General features: G+C 42.7%; 1 protein-coding gene across 1 annotated transcript; it reads left to right on the top strand.

Moving 5' to 3' along the window:
• Nucleotides 1–6,091: 6,091 nt before the first annotated feature.
• foxa1 (forkhead box A1) lies at nucleotides 6,092–10,838 on the top strand. Its single transcript, XM_028821883.2, has 2 exons — nucleotides 6,092–6,471; nucleotides 8,792–10,838. The coding sequence occupies exons 1-2, from the start codon at nucleotides 6,400–6,402 to the stop codon at nucleotides 10,046–10,048; spliced, it is 1,329 nt and encodes a 442-aa protein (XP_028677716.1). The 5' UTR covers nucleotides 6,092–6,399; the 3' UTR covers nucleotides 10,049–10,838.
• Nucleotides 10,839–19,537: the final 8,699 nt, after the last annotated feature.

Raw genomic sequence — 19,537 nt, 5'->3', positions numbered from 1 at the left:
GGTGTGCGGGGGAGGACATGGAAGTGATGCAGAGCTACAACTACCTGCGTAGAAACAACAGATTGGGTCTGTGGCTGGGAATGATCTACCAGTCCACAGTAGCCAGTGTGGTGTTCAATGCTGTGGTCCCCTGGGGGAAGCAACCTGAGCTCAGAAGAAGCGCAAAACCCGAATAAACTTCTCAGGTGCGCCTGCTCCACGGTGGGCACACTGGTAGAGGTTTTGGAAAAGAGGACGGCGGCAGAATTGGAGAGAAGGGTCTAGTTGCCCCTTACAATGCCTATGACTCAGTGCCCACAACGTCAGACACGAAACGCCCTTTGACTCCGATAGCCCTCCTACAGCTCTAATCTTAACGACAGTGTAACGGGGCCCTAATGTCACGTGACTGACGTTGAGGGCGTTTCGTGATGTTGGGGGGGTTACATGACTTGACGTCATAACCCCTGCGGTCTGTAATTACGCTTTGTTGGAAATTGGATGCTATCATGAAAAATCCCCTCCATCCCCTCCAGGTGGCGCTCTCATGTCGCACATTTAGACTCAGGCTCACTCCATCACTGCGGTGTGTTAAGAAGCGCCTCGGATTTTTTTTTTTTTTTTTGGGGGGGGGGGGGGGGGGGGGGGGGGGGGGGGGGGGGGGGGGGGGGGTGGGGGGTCTTTTCTGCCTACTTATATCATGCAATTCAATACTGCCTCCTGGGGCACTCGTTAAGTTCATTTTGAAATTTCTGCACAATATACATTTATTCGTTTACTTATGTATCGATCGATCGATTGGCTGTATTATTATTTGCCCTTGCGAGTCTTTATCCTCGTTTCTTATGTTTGTGCTGCTGTACGCTTCTGAATTTCCCCGTGGGGTTAATAAAGTGTACCAAATTTAACCTAAAATAGGCGAGTAAAGACAGCGACCTCCGAGGCTGATTAAACGTCTTCTTTAAAGAATCAAACAATTGGGGAGGTTTTGTTTCAGCGTCGTTTAATTGTGTTAATGTGACATCTAAAGAGAAAGAGCTCAGTGTCACCAGAAGACGCTACGTAATAGCAACACACATGATTATTTTAAGTGAGATCAACTTCAATTAGTTAAATAGTGAAAAGAAATTATTGAATTATTTATATAAGAACACGAATATGATCACATTTGTGATTCTTTACCGGTAGCCCTACACGAAGGGCCATTCCCAGAAATTAAACTACGACCAATTTCCAGTATAAGCACCTGGGGTATGGTCAGGGATTACGACTACGAGGTCGTTTTCGATTTTTGATCCTTTACTTGGGATCTAACTTTCCATGGGACCACCATCAGAGGGTGAAGATGACCAATTTCAAACATAATATCGGTTTGGACAATTTCAAGGTCAGCGATTACAAATATGAGAGTATTTTCGATTTTTTAACCCTCTACTAGGGGTCCGTGGACCTCCAGCAGAAGGTGACTAATTTCAAACACAGGCATGTGGGGTGTCGTTTCCGACTATTTCAAGGTCGGTGATTGCGAATATGAGGTTATTTTACATTTCTCGCCCCCCTATCTAGCCCTCTATGGACTTTTCGTTTAAAACGAGGGTGCCAACGTGGTGCACAGGGGACCCGTTGTTGATTCTCGTAAAGAATGGAGGTTCAGGAAAGATTCTTTCTTTAAATCACCACGAATTCATAACTGACTTGCGAAATCCCAGCAGATTCCCGATTTTTAAAGGACTCCTGCTGCCTACACCATCACTCGGGTAGCTTTACTTCTTGCTAGGTCGTCTATACGAGACATCCACATGTTGGGGGGGTCTTTGCAGACCCCGATGGACCAACATCATATGCAGAGAGCTGCAGGTCCCAGAATTAAACTGCGCTTCGTTAAGCCACACAAGCCAGTAACGGGCCGTTAAAGAGGCAGCACGTCTCGAGTGACTGAAAAAATTGGCAAATGTTTCATATTTAGACTTTAAAAGACTTCAATGAAACGCACGCGATTTAATATTTCAAATGTCCGATAGGTTGGCTCTTGTGCATTACGTGCTTCTACCTCGTCAAGTTAAATCATTATTTGGACAAACACCCCAATTGTCAGATTTTTTTTCCTAATCATTCGTCAATAAATTCTCAACCCCTCAGCTTCAAAGTGAAGTTCCGGTGACAGAATTATCAGTAATTACAGTAGTGCTGTAAGGCGCTATATACGTCATCCTTTGCTTGCACTCGCTTATTTTATTTGAAATTATATATATAATTATAATTATATTCTGTTATTATTATTATTTTTTAAGCAAGGCCTGAGTCATTCATTCCATGATATTGAACGTTTCTTTTGTTAGTTTTTAGTAGTGCCTGCCACTTTTAGGTGTCAAAGTGCTTTTTCTGAGTGATGCCAATTTTGGTGGCCTGCAGGACCGTCCACGGGGAGGGTCCAGGAAGAACTTGTATTTACTGAGCTCGGTGACAGACTCCATAAATAACCACGAATAGATGATGCCAGGTTTGTGAAATGCCAATGGACTCCTGTTTTTTTTAAAGGACTCTCGCTGCCTACCTCCCATAGCACAAGTTACCTTCAGGTTTTCTTCACGTGTTGGTATCCTGCTATATTTTCTGTCTTTTGTTTGTCTGTCTGTCTCTCTCGCTCTCCTTTTCTTCTCTTTTTTCAAATATTAGGAATCTTTTTCTATGCCCAAAGAACCAACGTCTAAATTTTCAAAGAACCTTTCTGGCTCTTTGGCAAGCAACGGCCCGGTGAAGTGCCATTACTGACCCGGCATTTTGAAGAGTCGGCTCCGTTTTCTTAACCCGTTCGTTCATCTGAACCTCAAGCGGTCGTTAGCGCTCAATGGTCAGCCTGTCAGTCAGTTTGCTGGCCGCTTGTCCGGCGGGGTGTCAGGTGACTCTCAGCGCGCGTTTTATCCCAGGAGGCTCGTTGGCTGCTAACCTCGTGACGTCACTCGTCTGTCTCATCCTTGTGCTCTAAAGCCCGCGTCGTTCACGGACACCCCTGAGGGTCACGGCGTGTAAAAGTTCATCGAAATCACCTGGTCAAGCCCCGTACGAATCCCCTCATCTCCTTTAGGCGCGGGGGTCCCGTGTAGCCCGGTCCGGCCTTTGGTTTTCTACGTCCCCGCTGGTGTTGGTCATGAGGTGAGGGTGACGGTCATTACAAGTCACTTTGCGGCATTCACGGTAACACGCACTAAAACTGCCAGCTTTAAATGTTTCATTAAAGTACCCTTAGCCGTCTTTGGAAAAAGGGTTGACCCAAAGTGCAGATGGACAGACGGCTTTTAACAGGACTTGAGCCCCCCATAGTGGTGCATGAAGAAAGTGACTGCCGGGCGCCATTCTGGTCATTTGTTATTGTCGCAGTCGCCTGACTTTATTTAGAAAAGCGAGTGACATTTAAAAGGAGTCGCTTGAACGGCAGTGCGACTGACTCCACGGGTGCGGTGCTGCCGTTAAGAATGGCGGATAACGAGAAGGAGGCGAGAGGAGACCGCTGGAGACCATTTGGATTTGAAGAATTCGTTTGCTCTTTTAATTCTTCGATTACAGAGGTCCTCGCTTTAAAGAGGACAATAAACAGACAGGAGGCGCTGTGAGCCGACAGTTGGCAGCAACGCTGGCGCCCAAAACTGCATTGGATGGAATAAACTTTAGGGGGGGGGGAGCGAGGGAATCAGCGATAGCGTGCTGGGTTTGGGGTCCTGGCAGCAAAAATGGGATACGAACACCGGAACGGGCAAAGGCCGTGAAAATAAGGCGGAAATGCAATCGGGATTAGCGGGGGACACAAAACGGGAAATGTCGGCTTGAAAAAAAAAGAAAGAAAAACAAAAGATCAATAAAAGTACACGGGGCTCCTGTAGAGTACAGGAGAGTACAATAATCACAATAATCATAAGAATCTTCATCTTGTCCCACTTCTAAGTGAGGTCGATGTTTTACAGGCTTCAGCGACACTTTTACAGCTGGATGGCTTTCATGACGCCAACAATCCGCATTTATCCGGGCTTGGGAGAGCGCAATAATAATAATAATAAAAATAATAATAATAAAAATAATAATAATAATAGGCTGCAAATAATTGGTTACCATTCCCATGAGTACTGACGTATAGTATAGTATAGTATTAGTATAGTATAGTATACATGATTAAGTAAAGTTAATTTAAAAAATGTTAACAAAATGAAAAAGTACAGTTTTTAATAAACAACGAAAAATACAGTGTTACAAGATAAAAATGTATTTTAATAGCCCCAAAGTCTCCGGTTATTAGCCATCTATAATAAGAATATTTTATTAATAATAATAATTGTGAATTTCCCCTTGGGATTAATAAAGTATCTATCTATCTATCTAATCATCATCATAACAACAACAATAATTATAATAATAGGTTCCGAGTAATACATTCCCTTAAGTGCATTTTCGAAGCATATATGTATATATATGCATGTATAATATAGTATTAGTATAATATAATATAGCACAGGATTCCGCAAAAAAAAAAAGTTAACACTTTTATCACAGGATTGCTATTTTTAATGAATACAGATCGAACTGCATACTGTAATATAATAAAACAAAATTGTATTGAAATCGCTTCAAAATTTCAGTCTCCACTTGCTTGCCAGTATTATCTATGCATGTTTGCAATCTTCTAAATAATAATAATATTATTAAATTGCAATGAGTGAGTGCCAAACATTATTGAAGTAACAATTCACTTCAATAATAATAAAAGTATCGTGTAAATTAGAAACAGAACGAATAATACACTTTAATATTGGGCAAATATTTTTAAGAGCCTCAAAAACGTCAGTCTCCATGACTTCTTCACCATCTATAAACAATAATCAATAATAATAATAATTACTATTATACACTCCATTAAGTGTTGATATATTCGAAGCACACGATACACTACAATATTGCATTACCGCTCAAAATGTTAACAGAAACAGAACGAATTGCACACCACGACATAATAAAAATGTACTGAAATAGTTCAAACGTCGCCCTTGTGTGCCAGTCTTGTCAACGCATGGCGAAAATTTTCATCATAATAATATTAATAATAATAACAATAATAATATCCCGTATAGCATTAATATTAACGAAGCCCATCGCAGTTCACTCTATAAACACCTAAGATAAGCTCACATGTGCAGAGCAATTCCAATTGTTGCGACCACCACAGAATATTCCACAGCACGGCGTGTTTTTTTACAGCTGGGGGTCGTCCCGTCCAGTGAGTTCCATGCCCGTGTCACTTGTCCTCCGCACACGTCATGTGTTTATAGCGCCTTACCGTACAGCTTCGAGCGGCTCATTGGTCAGAATGGTTATTTTTTTAGAGGGGCGCTCGTGTGTTGTCTTCACGTCTCGCCCAGAGGGTCCTCAAACTTTTGCGCCGGGCTTTTCGATGTTTTGCCCGTTTTAAGGTCCTTGTGAGTTCTGACAGGGATCTGCATCACGCGAGTGGGGTGCCCGTCCCTGGCGAAATGTGATTTCTTAGAATCCCCCCCCCCCCCCCCCCCCCCCCCCCATACACACACACACAATAAGTAAAAGTGATGCGAAGGGGGGCAGCGGGCACGCGTGGGAGAGACCCTTAGTGCTTCAGGACACCGAGTCTGCCCTCGAGAAGCGCCGGGCCACTCGCCCTCATTCTCTGTGTCTGCCACCTTTACGGCGTTCAGTGGCATTGATCCCGGGGGTCAGCATCATTGGGGGCTTTCTGTACGAAGTGGGGCACCTGCGACTCCCAGATGAGAGTTTTATGAATCGCCTTTATTCGTTTCATTGTGTTCATCCTGGCACACCCCATCTAATGTCTTTCTAAAGGTAGTGTTGTTAAGTGGATTACGTTTATTTCTTTCCATTTTCCCTTTTGCTGTCATTCGTTTTCAACTCCTATTAAAAAAATCAAATCAAAGAAACGAAAAATAAATAAAAGACTCGACTCAGTGGCGTGGATGTGTGAATCCACAAGTTCTTCACTGTCCGTTCACGCGCGTCGGAGTGCCAGCCGCTCCCCCTCCTGCCCGCCGAGCGCTTATATAGCGTCTGTCGGCCGCCGCCCTCTTTCTCCGTCTCTGTCTTTGAATGGACGCCGCGTGACACCCCCGTGAGAGCTGCGGTGCGACGCGGCGCGGCGGGCTGCAGGTGTAAAAGACACAATTGTAGGTGTTCCTTCACTCCGAAAAAGACATTGGAAGAGGACGAATGGAGAGGGAGTGGGCTGATCCGCGCACTGCGACGTAAGAGGCCGGCACTAAGCGCCAGGCGCCACTTCCCAGCTTGGGCTTTCCAGAGCTGCTTGACAGGCAGGCAGCAGCGGGACGACAAACTCGGACAACTCCGCCGCTTCTCCGTGGATGGTGTCGCTTCCAGCCTCACTCCGAAATGCTGGGGACCGTCAAAATGGAAGGACACGAAACACCAGACTGGAGCAGCTACTACAATGACGCGCAAGAGGTTCGTATCGGCCGGCGGCTTTACTTTATAGTTTGGGTTTACCTGTACGCCAAGAGCCACTCTCTCCAGGTGGCGTTTTTATTAATAATAATAATAATAATAATAATAATACGTGGGTAAACCCACCCGCTCAGCGCACCTTCACGTGGGTGTCCACAACATGCACTGACCGCGGAGACGCGTGGCTCCACTTCAGAGCTGGAACTTCATGGACGGGATTAGGAATTTCAACGCACTCGCCCGTGGCTTTGGCGGCTGTTACACCGCAGCCGCTCGTTGTGAAAAAAGTCCCCTCCACGCCGAGCAGGTTGTGACAGCCGGGGCACTCGTTTAGTAAGAAAGAAAGAAAAAGAAAAAGAAAGAAAGAAAGAAAGAAAGTCGCTACTTGGTCACAACTTAGAAACGTCGTTGCGGCAGATTGAGTGGCCTGCGGGGTAGAAGTTACCAACATCGAGTGGCCCGCAGCCCGCCGGGGGCACCGGCCGTACACAGGCGGGCCACACGAAAAGGCCAACCCGGAGGCCACATCGAGCCACTTAAGCGGGATGTGGCGCTTGTTGTCTTTCAGGATATACAAAGATGGTCGCAGAGTTTAACTAACACCTCATTTTTTCGTTTTTACACGTTGATTGTCTGTGCGGAGACCCGAGCGCTGACTGACCTGTGCGTGTCGTTCATTACACAAGCCGCCTCGTTCTCTCTTTCTATTTTTTTTATTTTGCCCCGCTTTGTGCCGAGTCCCGAGATTCAGCGGTCAGCCCACCTCGGGCTCGCCGCACTTCGGCCTTTTCTCGTTTTCCACTATTGAGTTTCTGTGGCTTCTTTAGTTTTTTGTAAGACGTAGTCGAGTTTTCGGGTTTGCTGTCTGAGCTTTGCTTGTTTTAAAATCGACTTTCGTGAAGAAAAGGGTCGGGGAAACGAGTTTGGGATTAAAAGAACGAGCTGGGGGTCTGTAGGTGCTGCGGCGACAAGCGGGGACAGAAATGAAATAACAGGAGAAGAGCAAATAGAGTGGACGACTAAATAATAATAATAATAATAATAATAATAATAATAATAATAATAATAATAATAATTCTGAACATAATTGAACAATTTTGAACCTGCGTATTTCAATTTATGGTCATGGGGTGGAACATTTATTTCGGCAGCAGGAACCAATCTGTGGCAAGACGTAAGAATAAAAACGATAATAATAATACAAATAATAATAATGATAATAATAATGACGATAACTTAGAAGAAACTCCACTGGACCTGTTGAAGAATGGTTCCTGTCTTGCTCCAGATCCCGGGATAGACTCCAGGAGTGCACAAAATTGGTTTAGACGGTTCTGCAAATCGACGGAGAATAATAATAATAATACCAAATAATAACAACAAATATGATAAGGAAGAATAACAGCATAAATAATTCTAATCATAAAATCACTCATTTAGTAATTTGCTTAGTATTACTACAAATAATAATCATCACAATAATAAAAACTATGATTGCACATCCACTATATAAAATTATTATTATGTATGATACGCATATCCATTTTAAAAACGCCATTATTATTATTATATTATTATTATTATTATATTATTATTATTTTACTTTTCTCTTCTCTTTTCTAAGTTCTTATTCAGCTGCCTGACAGTTTTCTCCCCTCCAAGTGTCCTTTACGCTCTTATTCTTTATTTTGCTGTCATTATTTTTTGTACACCTGATAATGCGGTGCTCTATAAGATGACATTTTTGGTCACCTTTGAATGTCACCTTTGTCCCCGTCCTTGTTGTCGTTCAGCTCTGTTTTCTTGTCAGCCGTTTTAGTTTGTCATCGTACGCTCGCCTCACAGAATGGCGCTTTATCTAAGATGTCATTTCTGTCCCCTTTAAGCGTCCCTGTCCTTTACGTTCTCGTTCAGCGCTATTCCTGATTTTATTGCTTTAGTTTGTAATTTTCTGTGAATCTCATATCATGCCTTTCTATGTGGCCAAGCTGTCATTTGTGTCCCTGTCCTTTATGGTTTTTAGTTTGCTCTCTGTTATCTTATGCACGCCTCAATGAATGGCGCTACATCTGTCTAAGATGACACTCTTTGTCGCCTTTGACTGTCCCTTCTTTGTCGCCTGTCCCTGTCCTTTCCATTTTCTCAGTCCTGTGTTCTACTTCACTCTTTTACTTTGTAACCTCACGCCCGCCTTAACGAATGTCGCTATATGTGGCTAAGATGAAGTGACACAGTGCCCATGTGCTGCCCGCGATGTCTCCTGCATGCCCTGCTTCTCCTTTTTGTCACTTATACCCCCTCCGCTTCTCCCCCCTCCCAGGTATACTCATCGGTGTCCAACAGCGGCATGAACCCGGGGCTCGGCTCCATGAACTCCATGAACGGCTACATGAGCATGAACAACATGTCCAGCGGCGCAGGCAACATGACCCCGAGCTCCTTCAACATGTCCTACGGTAACGGCGGCCTCGGGGCAGGACTGAGCCCCAGTTCCATGGCGGGTATGGCCCACGGCGCCACGAACGCAATGAACGGGATGGCGGCGGGGGTGTCGGCGATGGGCGCAGCCTTGAGCCCCAGCAGCATGAACGCCATGGCGGCCCCCCAGGCTTCCATGAACGCCCTGACCCCGTACTCGAACATGAGCCCGGCCATGAGTCCCATGGCCTACTCGCAGCCCAGCCTGAACCGCAGCCGGGACACGAAGACGTTCCGCCGAAGTTACCCGCACGCCAAGCCGCCCTACTCGTACATCTCCCTCATCACCATGGCGATCCAGCAGTCGCCCAGCAAGATGCTGACCCTGAGCGAGATCTACCAGTGGATCATGGACCTCTTCCCTTACTACCGACAGAACCAGCAGAGGTGGCAGAACTCCATCCGACATTCGCTCTCCTTCAACGACTGCTTCGTCAAGGTGGCCCGCTCTCCGGACAAGCCGGGCAAAGGCTCCTACTGGACCCTGCACCCCGACTCGGGGAACATGTTCGAGAACGGCTGCTACCTGCGCCGACAGAAAAGGTTCAAGTGCGACAAGCGCCTCTCCGGCAAATCGTCCCAGGATCGCAAGGAGCCGTCCAGCGGCTCGGGGTCCCCGTGCCACGAAAACGGAGGCAGCAAAGGCAGCCAGATGCAGGATTCCAGCTCCATGTCCAACTCCAACCAGTCATCCGGCAGCCCCCAGAACAACCTGGAGCGCGGAGGCGGCGGTGGGGAGCTGAAGAGCGGCGCGCCCGTCCACCCGGCGGTCAGCTCGGCCACGGCACTGGCGTCCATTCCGCTGACCCCTCACCCCCTGTCTCACGAGCCGCAGCTGCACCTCAAAGGCGACCCCCACTACTCCTTCAATCACCCCTTCTCCATCAATAACCTGATGTCGTCCTCGGAGCAGCAACATAAGCTGGACTTGAAAGCCTACGAGCAGGCGCTGCAGTACTCGCCCTACGGCTCCGCCATCTCTGCCAGCCTGCCGCTGGGCAGCGCCTCCATGGCTGGCAGGAACGGCATGGACGCGTCCTCTCTGGAGACCTCGTACTATCAAGGTGTGTATTCTAGAGCCGTGCTAAACACCTCCTAGCCTTGACACCCCAGAGACCCGGCACGGGACAGACGAGCAGAGGCGGGGGGACGGACGGACGGACAGGCAGAGACATGGAATGCAAACATTTCATTTCATTTTTGCACTCATCGGGGACCTGTTACTTCTTTATTACTGTACAAAGACAAGACACGTGTGTGTGCGGGTGTATATATATATAAATATATACATATATATAAATATATCAAATCATATTGTGTACAAATTCCCTCTCCTAAAGACTTGCCCAATCCGTGCAAGAGAGTGCGGGTCCAGTGTACTCTGAAAGAAAACTTGCAGACTTGGGACACGTGTGTTGTTCAACTTTATGAAAAAGAAGACGACGGCGGATAAAAGGAGGAGGATTGTTACCCTTGTCCAAATCTTGTTTACATGTATGTTGCAATATATGTGGAATCGGAAACGGGATGGATATTCACGCGGAAGGCTGGAATTGGGAAAGCGAGAGAGAAAGAGAAACGGTGTGTGGGGGCGCGCGCGCGTGCACGGCCGTCAGCGTGTGCGCCCGCTTGTGTGTGCGTCAATGTCTGTTTGTATGCGCGTCCCTGCTAGCGGCGTGGATGATGCGTTTGTCCGTTTGCTCTTCTTCCTCCATGCCTCCGTTCATTTTTCCTTGAGTATCCATCGAGCTCTTTAATGTCAAACGTGTCTGCACGCAGTAACACTTCCACAGGTTGTAAACGACAAAGCATTTTTACTGGAATATGCTCACATTCATTCATTTTAAATAAAATATGGACTGAACTGTTAAAGCTACAAACAATAACAAGTGGTCCTTCATTATTATAAACCCCGGGCAGAGGCGGCCTTTGTCTTGTGTCTTTTACATTGATTAAAGGGACTCGGTTTGAAAGGGACCCCCACGATCTCGCATCTTGGTTCTCAAAAAAGAAAGAAAAGTGTGCGAATGTCGCCAATTTCAGGACAAGACAGCTCTGCTCCCTTTGGCAGCTGCGAATTAAGTTACATCGGCACTTTTAAACGGTAGTTCACACGGCTCGGCGTACACTCGGGTGTTTGGTTCAGTTCTTGAGCCCATAACAGACTCCTTCGTTTTCAAAGGTCCACCTCACGCTGGAAAACAATCTAGTAGAGAATGCAAACGACATCGGGAGTTCCTTAATGTTTTATACGCTGATACAGTGGCTCACTTTTGAAATGATTACCTGCCGCTGGAGAGCCAGCGAGTGAGTGCGCGCGTGAGAGGGCCAGGTGAGCGAGCGCACGTGCACGCGCGTGTGTGTGTCTGTGTGGACGAGCAGCGCGGCCGCCCACACGCCGCCAGCGCGCAACTCACAGCAGCCGGAAAATGAGATTGAAACCGCGAAGCGCTTTCCCTTTGATCGCGTGGCAAATTAGCCGAATAACCGTGACATTCGTTTAATCACCATGTAATTGACCCCAGTGGGAGAAGAACACGAGGTGATGAAGTGAGACGATGGCCCCCTCGAGCAGCGACGACAAAGCTACAAGTCGCCTTGTTTAAAGAGTCGCCGCACTTCTAGCTTTCACTCTTTTATTTATTTTTTGTTTATTACTTCATAACGTGGATGTGGTTGTCAACCCAAAACGACCACTTAGCCTCCAAGTCTTTATCAGGGGAGGATGATAAAGGGGATGGGGTTACAACGCCTTTGTCATTTCTTGCCAATTTAACTGAAGTTGAGCACTCGGCTCAGTGTGCGCCGCTAAAATCTGTGCCGTCTGCCTGGAAGATGGGCCTCGAGATCAGGGGGCTTGAACTGCGACCCCGGGGTGGTTGCTGCTCCGTTACATTTGGGGGGACCCTAGAATGAATGATGAGCCACGGGGAGGACAAGGAGCGCAGGAGCGGCTCGCATTTAGATATTATTATATTATATTATATTATATTATATTATATTATATTATATTATATTATATTATATTATATTATATTATACGAGAGCGACTCATACAGAATCTCCAGAACATAAAAAGACGGATGTGCGAACATAAAAGTGTTAGTTATACTGATAAATATATTTGCAATTAAATAGATAGGTAGAATATGAAAGGCATTATGCTAGAAAGAGAAATAGTTATGAAAGGCACTATATGATAAATAGATATATAGATACACTCTTACAATTGAATTGCACTTTACTGGGTTGTGTGGTTCTCCGTCGATCCATTGCTTGACAAAAGGACCTTTTAATTCTGGGAACGCTGCTTTGCATATGAAATGAGTTCTTTGGGCTGCGAAGGGGGTCCTAATATGTGGACAAAAGAAAAAAAAATTATAGTAAGATATCTAGCAGGAAAGCAAAAGATCGCGAAAACCAGAACTTAACCAGCGTTATGTTATGCCTTGAGAGTCCTTTTAAAAACCAGGAGCCCATTGGTATTTCACAAAAGTGTTAACCTTTTCCTGGTTATTTATGGAGGCAGGTCGAAATAAAATAAGCTTCTTTCTCGAACCTTCGCGCGGATGGGTCTTTTAGGAACCAAGAATGGCATCGCTCTGGAGAATCATTTTTGAGTTTTAAGAGTGTGGACGGATAGATAGATAGATAGATAGATAGATAGATAGATAGATAGATAGATAGATAGATAGATAGATAGATAGATAGATAGATAGATAGATAGATAGTGAAAGGCACTATATAACAGACACACGGTACTTTACTTTTCCCAAGGGGGAAATTTTACTGTTTTAAAAAACGAAATGAAATTCGATTCTTAGGAATTGGGGCTGCTATAATAAAAACCAACGGAAATCCGTTTTCATCTTCGTTAAAAAATGAATGATTTCTAACTAACTGTCTGCGTTAAATGGACCCTTCAAGTGGCTTCCCGCTGCGCTCTTTCCATATATTCGTTATTAAGGGTTACTTTGACATTATGGCAGTTTTTTCGGCACTGGTCATTTTCCTGTCCGGTATTCGTTTCCTGCATTTGCCCTTTTCTTTTTTTTAACCGAATTCCATTTATCTTCTGTTTTTGACGTTAGAGAGAATGCGCTCATTAAAATAAATGAAAACGAAAAGACGCATTTCCCCGTCGGGACGAAAGTTCAAAGCGATCCCACTTTACGCGCACTTTAAACTGCCGTGGTGATATTTTTGTGTTTTTATGACACAAGAACGTCTCCGTGCACAGCTTGCACTTCTAAGGGCCACTTCGACACGATTAGAGTTCACTTGGCTCTGTCGGCCCCACTTCGCTTCGCTTTTGCTTTTCGGTGTTGTTAACATTTTCTTGGCTGACAATTAAATAACGAATGGCGGATTCATTTCTCTGCCAGAATGTCAAGTTTATTGTTGTCCTGTGCACATTTCTTTTATTTGTCAAATGGCACACTTAAAACAAATATTTATGTTTTTTTTTCTAACCCGATTTTGTTTGGCCTGCCAGCCTGAATTCGATTAAGCGAATGTAAAGAATTCAGTTCGGTTTTGTTTTGCCCGAAAACAAAGAAAAGCGCCGCACTGTGCCGTTATAATTGTTCGTTATGTTGAGCAAAACTACAATAATCAACAAAAACAAAGCTAACCCGTCTATTGAAATACTTAACACATTAAAAGATAATAAATGTATTATTGTGTTATTACATTTTATTCAGTGCAGTAAGGAATAAAACACACTAAGTCTATTTAATAAAATCTCAGCATCTTCAATAATAAAGACGACCCCTTTCTTCATTTCACCTTAAGGCCTTAGGTGACCCCCAGGACTTTTACACAAGATTTTTTTTCCCGTTTGGATTTTAATAACAATTTAACTTCTCACAATAAGAGTGAAGAGTTCAACCAGAAAGTCGTCTGTCGGGCGAGCGGGCCATCACCAGATCAGCGGCGGGCTCGGAGCCTTCTGTGTGGCACACCGTCCGCTGGTTCTTTACGTGCGCACGGACTCGCAGGGTCGTCTCGTTTTCTGATTTGATTCAGAATTCTGTTTTTACACGCGCCTTGCTATGAGACGGTGGTCTTTATGGTATCCGTTGCTGGAGAAAACGTGGCGGCGTTTTTAATCCTTTGATACCAACTCACCGATAAAGAAAGGAGTTAGGGTGGGGTAGGGTCCGGCGGCCTCTGCTCACCAGCACCCATCTAAGCTGGAGCCTCGCAGTCTGACTTACCTGAGCTCACCTGAACCTGAAAAGGACCATCCATGAGCAGACGGGCACCGAGCGGCGTCACGGGGGGACTCGCAGATCGGGGGGGGGGCTTCACGGCCGAGTTTTTAAAAAAAATAAACGTTTAATACGATTAACGACTGTCAAAAGAAATGAAAAAATCACCTGAAAACACGAGCGACAAGAGAAGGACGGGGGTGAAGGGGAATGTCCAAGTGGAATAATCGAATACATTTCTATTATATTTATATACATTCATATTTCACACTTACAGAGAAACCTGTATATTTACAAAGGATTTAAAGCTCAGCGCATTAAGAATTGTCTGAGTATATTAGTGATAGATAGATAGATAGATAGATAGATAGATAGATAGATAGATAGATAGATAGATAGATAGATAGATAGATAGATGAAAGGCACTATATAATAAAAAGGTCGATACATAGAAAAGGCACTATATAAAGTAATACATAAATATAGATAGATAGATAGATAGATAGATAGATAGATAGATAGATAGATAGATAGATAGATAGATAGATAGATAGATTAGTGTATTGGTTAAGGCTCTAGACTTCAGCCCCCCGAGGTTGTGGGTTCAGACAGATTGACTACTGACATCGTGTGACCCTGAGCGAGTCACTTCACCCGCGTGTGCTGCAATTGGGGAAAGAAAGAAATATCAGCAATTATATTACAAATGTTGTAAATTGCTTTGGATAAAAGATATCAAGTAATAACAGATAGATGTGAAAGGAAGTATATAAAAGATATCGTCCTGTTCCTGTAAAGATACATTTGTGTTTAATATTAAATGCAGAGATGCTATTTATTCATTTAATTTTTGCTCAATAGAAATGATATAATAATGATGACAATAACAATATTTGTAATAATAATAATAATGCTAATAATAATAATAAATGCCGTAATACTACTACTACTACTAATAATAATACATTACATTTTAATAATTGAGAAAGGTTATTAAGTCTGTTAACATAATTTGACTAACTAATATCTAAAGAAAGAAAGAAAGTCTCTATAAAATGATTTTTTTTTTTGCTAATGGTTTAACCCGAGGCGAATTACAAAAATCCGCCCCAGTTTAAAACAGTAATAAGATGGTAAATATCAAATCGCGATAACAGCTTCGTTCAGATTTCATTTTTGAAACAAAACCAATCGCCCATTACCACCTAATTGATGTGTTAGTAAATATGACCTCTAATTCAATCAGATGTAATGCCCAGTTGGTAAAGTATTCCTCTTCCATTCACGTTGCAGTATTTTCGGTGTTCCTTATTATTTATTATTATTCGATTCTGCGCCTTCGCTCCTCTAATTATCCGATGCGTTTTCTTGTATTCAGTGTCGACTCTAAAACGGAGCCACAGCGCGCTTTGGGGTCCCGTCCAGGGCCGCTTGTTGAGTCGCGGATTAAAGCCCATCGGCAGAAAGCAGCGCCGGTCTTTCGGAGGGTCTTGTCGCACGCGGGTTTGCTCTGAGGCCCCGCTACTCGGCTGTTTTGAAGCCGTCCAAGGGGACACAAGAAGAGTGCGAGACGGCGGTTGAGCTCGGAGTTTGCTCGGCACATGAAAAGCTTTAGGTAGCCCAAGGTTAACTTTCGATTTTATCGCGCAGTTTCTCTCGAAGTTCTTTTTAAAACGACGGACTCGGACTCGCGACTTTGTAAAGGAGAAGGGAGCTTCAGGAAGTGGACGGGCAGATGTAATTATGCACCTTCTTTTCATTCTCAAAGAAAAAAATAATATTAACTAGTCAGATTTGTTGAAAATCTGGAGTCTTCTTAAATGTTTACACTAAACTAAAACAGCAGCAATATCTACTAATAACAACAACGGTTTCGACTTGTAAGCGGAATCAGTTTCTGTTGCCAAATTCTTCACAACAAAGAGAGAATATGAAAGGCACTATATACGAGATAGACAGATATTTTATTTTTAAAATGCCTTTATTAAAAGAGAAAAGAACCATAAGAACAATTACACATCTAATTACAAATAAACAACAAACCTGAAGATCGTCACAAACAAATAAACAAACCAAAAAACAAATATAAATGGCCGCGGTTCAAAAACAACCCTTCGTCACCAGTCCGTAAACTGATCCCACTCATCCACTGTGGACAACACTTCCGCAATAGCCCACTAAAAGTGTTAATATTGTTAATCAATCCATAATATGCAAAATCGACTTTTAATACTTTTAACTAAAACGTTAAAAAACACTGAAACATCTGGAGTCAACGCATAGATAATGAAAGGCACTATAAATGATAGAGACAGATATAAAACACAGAAATTAAATAGACGCACAGACAATTAGATTGATAGCTAAATAAATAATTAAAGGCACTATAATACAGAGATAGAAAATAAAAACACACGATAGAGAATAAAAAGCATTAAATAAGAGATATAAAGACAGCAATTAAACAGAAAGACAGTTACATAATATAAAATAAAAGGCACTATATAATAGAGGTAGATATGAAATACAGTAAGATAGATAATGAAAGGCACTATATAAAAGGTAGAGGATAAGATAAGAAAACATAAAAACAATTAGATACAGTAGATATAAAATGAAAGGTACTATATAATAGAGATAGATAAGAAAGATATGATAGGTATATAGCTAGTTATATGAAAGACACTACATAACAATTAAATAGAAAGACAGACAGTTAGATAAATATAAAATGAAAGGCTATATAATAGAGGTAGATATGAAATACAGTATGATAGATAGATAGATAGATAGATAGATAGATAGATAGATAGATAGATATGAAAGGCACTATATAAAAGGTAGAGGATAAGATAAAAAACAATTAGATACAGTAGATATAAAATGAAAGGTACTATATAATATAGATATAAAAGAAAGACATATTAGGTATATAGCTAATTAAGAGATATGAAAGACAGCAATTAAATAGAAAGACAGTTACATAATATAAAATAAAAAGCACTATATAATAGAGGTAGATATGAAATACAGTAAGACAGATAATGAAAGGCACTATATAAAAGGTAGAGGATAAGATAAGAAAACATAAAAACAATTAGATACAGTAGATATAAAATGAATATAATAGAGATAGATAAAGACATGATAGGTATATAATTATATGAAAGACACTACATAACAAATAGAAAGACAGAGTTAGATAAATATAAAATGAAAGGCACTATATAATAGAGGTAGATATGAAATACAGTACGATAGATAGATAGATAGATAGATAGATAGATAGATAGATAGATAGATAGATATGAAAGGCACTATATAAAAGGTAGAGGATAAGATAAAAGATAAAAAAACAATTAGATACAGTAGATATAAAATGAAAGGTACTATATAATAGATATAAAAGAAAGACATATTAGGTATATAGCTAATTAAGAGATATGAAAGACACTACATAACAAGTAAATAGAAAGACAATTAGATAAATATAAAATGAAAGGTACTATATAATAAAGGTAGATATTAAAGACAGTAAAATAGATAGGTATGAAAGGCACTATAAAAAACAGGTATGAAATACAGTACATAAGACAGATAGATACAAAATTAATATTATTATATAATAGAAATAGATAAGAAAGACACATACTAGGTAGCTAATGAAGAGATATGAAAGACACTACATAACAATTAAATAGAAAGACAGACAATTAGACAAACTGAAAGGCACTATATAATACAGGCAGATATGAAAGTATGATAGATAGATAGATAGATAGATAGATAGATAGATAGATAGATAGATAGATAGATAGATAGATAGATAGATAGATAGATAGATAGATAGATGTTCTCTTTAGCCAAGTCAGAAGCTTTGCTTTCTTTTTAGTCATTCTGGTGTGTATTTGGGGGGTTGTTTTTATATTATAATGATATTTGTTTATTTCTTTAAAAAGCCGCAATTCCCCATGGGAACAAATATGTCGATCTACCTACTATAATTGATAGACAGACAGACAGACGTGTCATGATAGATAGATAGATACTTTATTAATCCCAATGATATAATAGATAAGACACCACCCAATAAGCCCATCTCTGACGTCACTGTCCCTATATAGCGCTCTTCACGGCTCACGTCACTCGCACATACTGTACGCACATTTTGATAACTTGGTGACAGTGATGCCTTCCAACATTTCCGCACACAAACGCGCACTTCCATGTAAACGACAAATCAAAGCGTAACGAGGTCCCGGTGGCCGGCGTTGCATTCCCGTATCATCAGAACTGAGATGCCGGCTAACGAGGAGGAAATTAAACGAAATGACAGCTGGATTGCGAAGAGCGCTCTGTGAGGGGGCGAAGGGGCAGATATTTGAAATGTGGGGTCGACGGGTCTTGTTCTGTTTCTTTCTTTTATTAACCCCTTCGTCCTCGCCCCCTCTCTCGCGGAGCCCCTATTAATGCCTAACATATGTTATCAGCAGGCAGCGTCCATCTCCGGGACTCGAGCAGAGACTTGTTTTCCAACTTATGAGGCATTTCTCATATACTCATCAAAGGCTGCGGCTCTTTCTTCAGCCTTATGGACAAAAATGTCGACAACAATAGCGAAGTCCCTTTACTTCAAAAGCAGCCATCAGTGAGGCTACCCGGAGACTTTTCTTCTCGCTCTTTTCATTCGGAGTTTAAAAAGCCGCTACAGGGCCGAGGCGCTCCTAATACCTTTTGATGGGGATTGAATTCATTATCTCCAATAACACAATTGTGCTTGGCCAACGAAAAGAGCAAAGTAATACCCCCTTCAGAATCACAGGCGAAAGAAAGACGCTTTGAGAAGGCCAGAGAGAAGAGACAGAGATCTCTATCCGAAATCAGCTTTAGAAGCAGCTGGTTTTCCATTAAAAATGATACGGACGGAGGAAGTTTATTAGGGCTTTGTGCCCCCGAGTTATCTGCGTTGCTTCACTGACGTTGGTGGTCTCCGCTCGTTCGCCCCACCGTCACGTGGTGTCTTTATTACCCGGGGAGAGCCCGGCCACTAATTAGACGAGCGTTTTTCTCTTGTTCGGGTGGGCACAAAGCCTTCCATTCTTGGGCCTTTGTATTTTTTGGTGTCGCGCACGAGTTTCTCAACAAAAGCGCGACGCCTCTTTCGAAAGACTGAATATAGCGCCATGCTATTACAGCAAACAAGACAATGAATCAAGGGGAGCGGACGCCCCTCGAGGCACCTTGCTAACTTTGTCATCTTTTGTGACTTTTATTTGGTCACCTATGTGAGGGTCTCTTTCGAATCGATCAGCCCGCACTTCAGATTGATCGATCATTGATGTCGGCGCTCAGTCCACTTCTTTTTTATTTTAGCA

Source organism: Erpetoichthys calabaricus, chromosome 16 (assembly GCF_900747795.2).
Source record: "Erpetoichthys calabaricus chromosome 16, fErpCal1.3, whole genome shotgun sequence".
NCBI lineage: Eukaryota > Metazoa > Chordata > Cladistia > Polypteriformes > Polypteridae > Erpetoichthys > Erpetoichthys calabaricus.
Note: the sequence above shows the minus strand (reverse complement) of the source record. Positions and strands in the feature narration are given on the sequence as shown.

Coding starts and splice junctions, on each gene's coding strand:
- foxa1 (XM_028821883.2), top strand. CDS start 6,400: ATGCTGGGGACCGTCAAAATGGAAGGACACGAAACACCAGACTGGAGC. Junction 6,472..8,791: donor ACTACAATGACGCGCAAGAG/GTTCGTATCGGC, acceptor CCCCCCTCCCAG/GTATACTCATCGGTGTCCAA.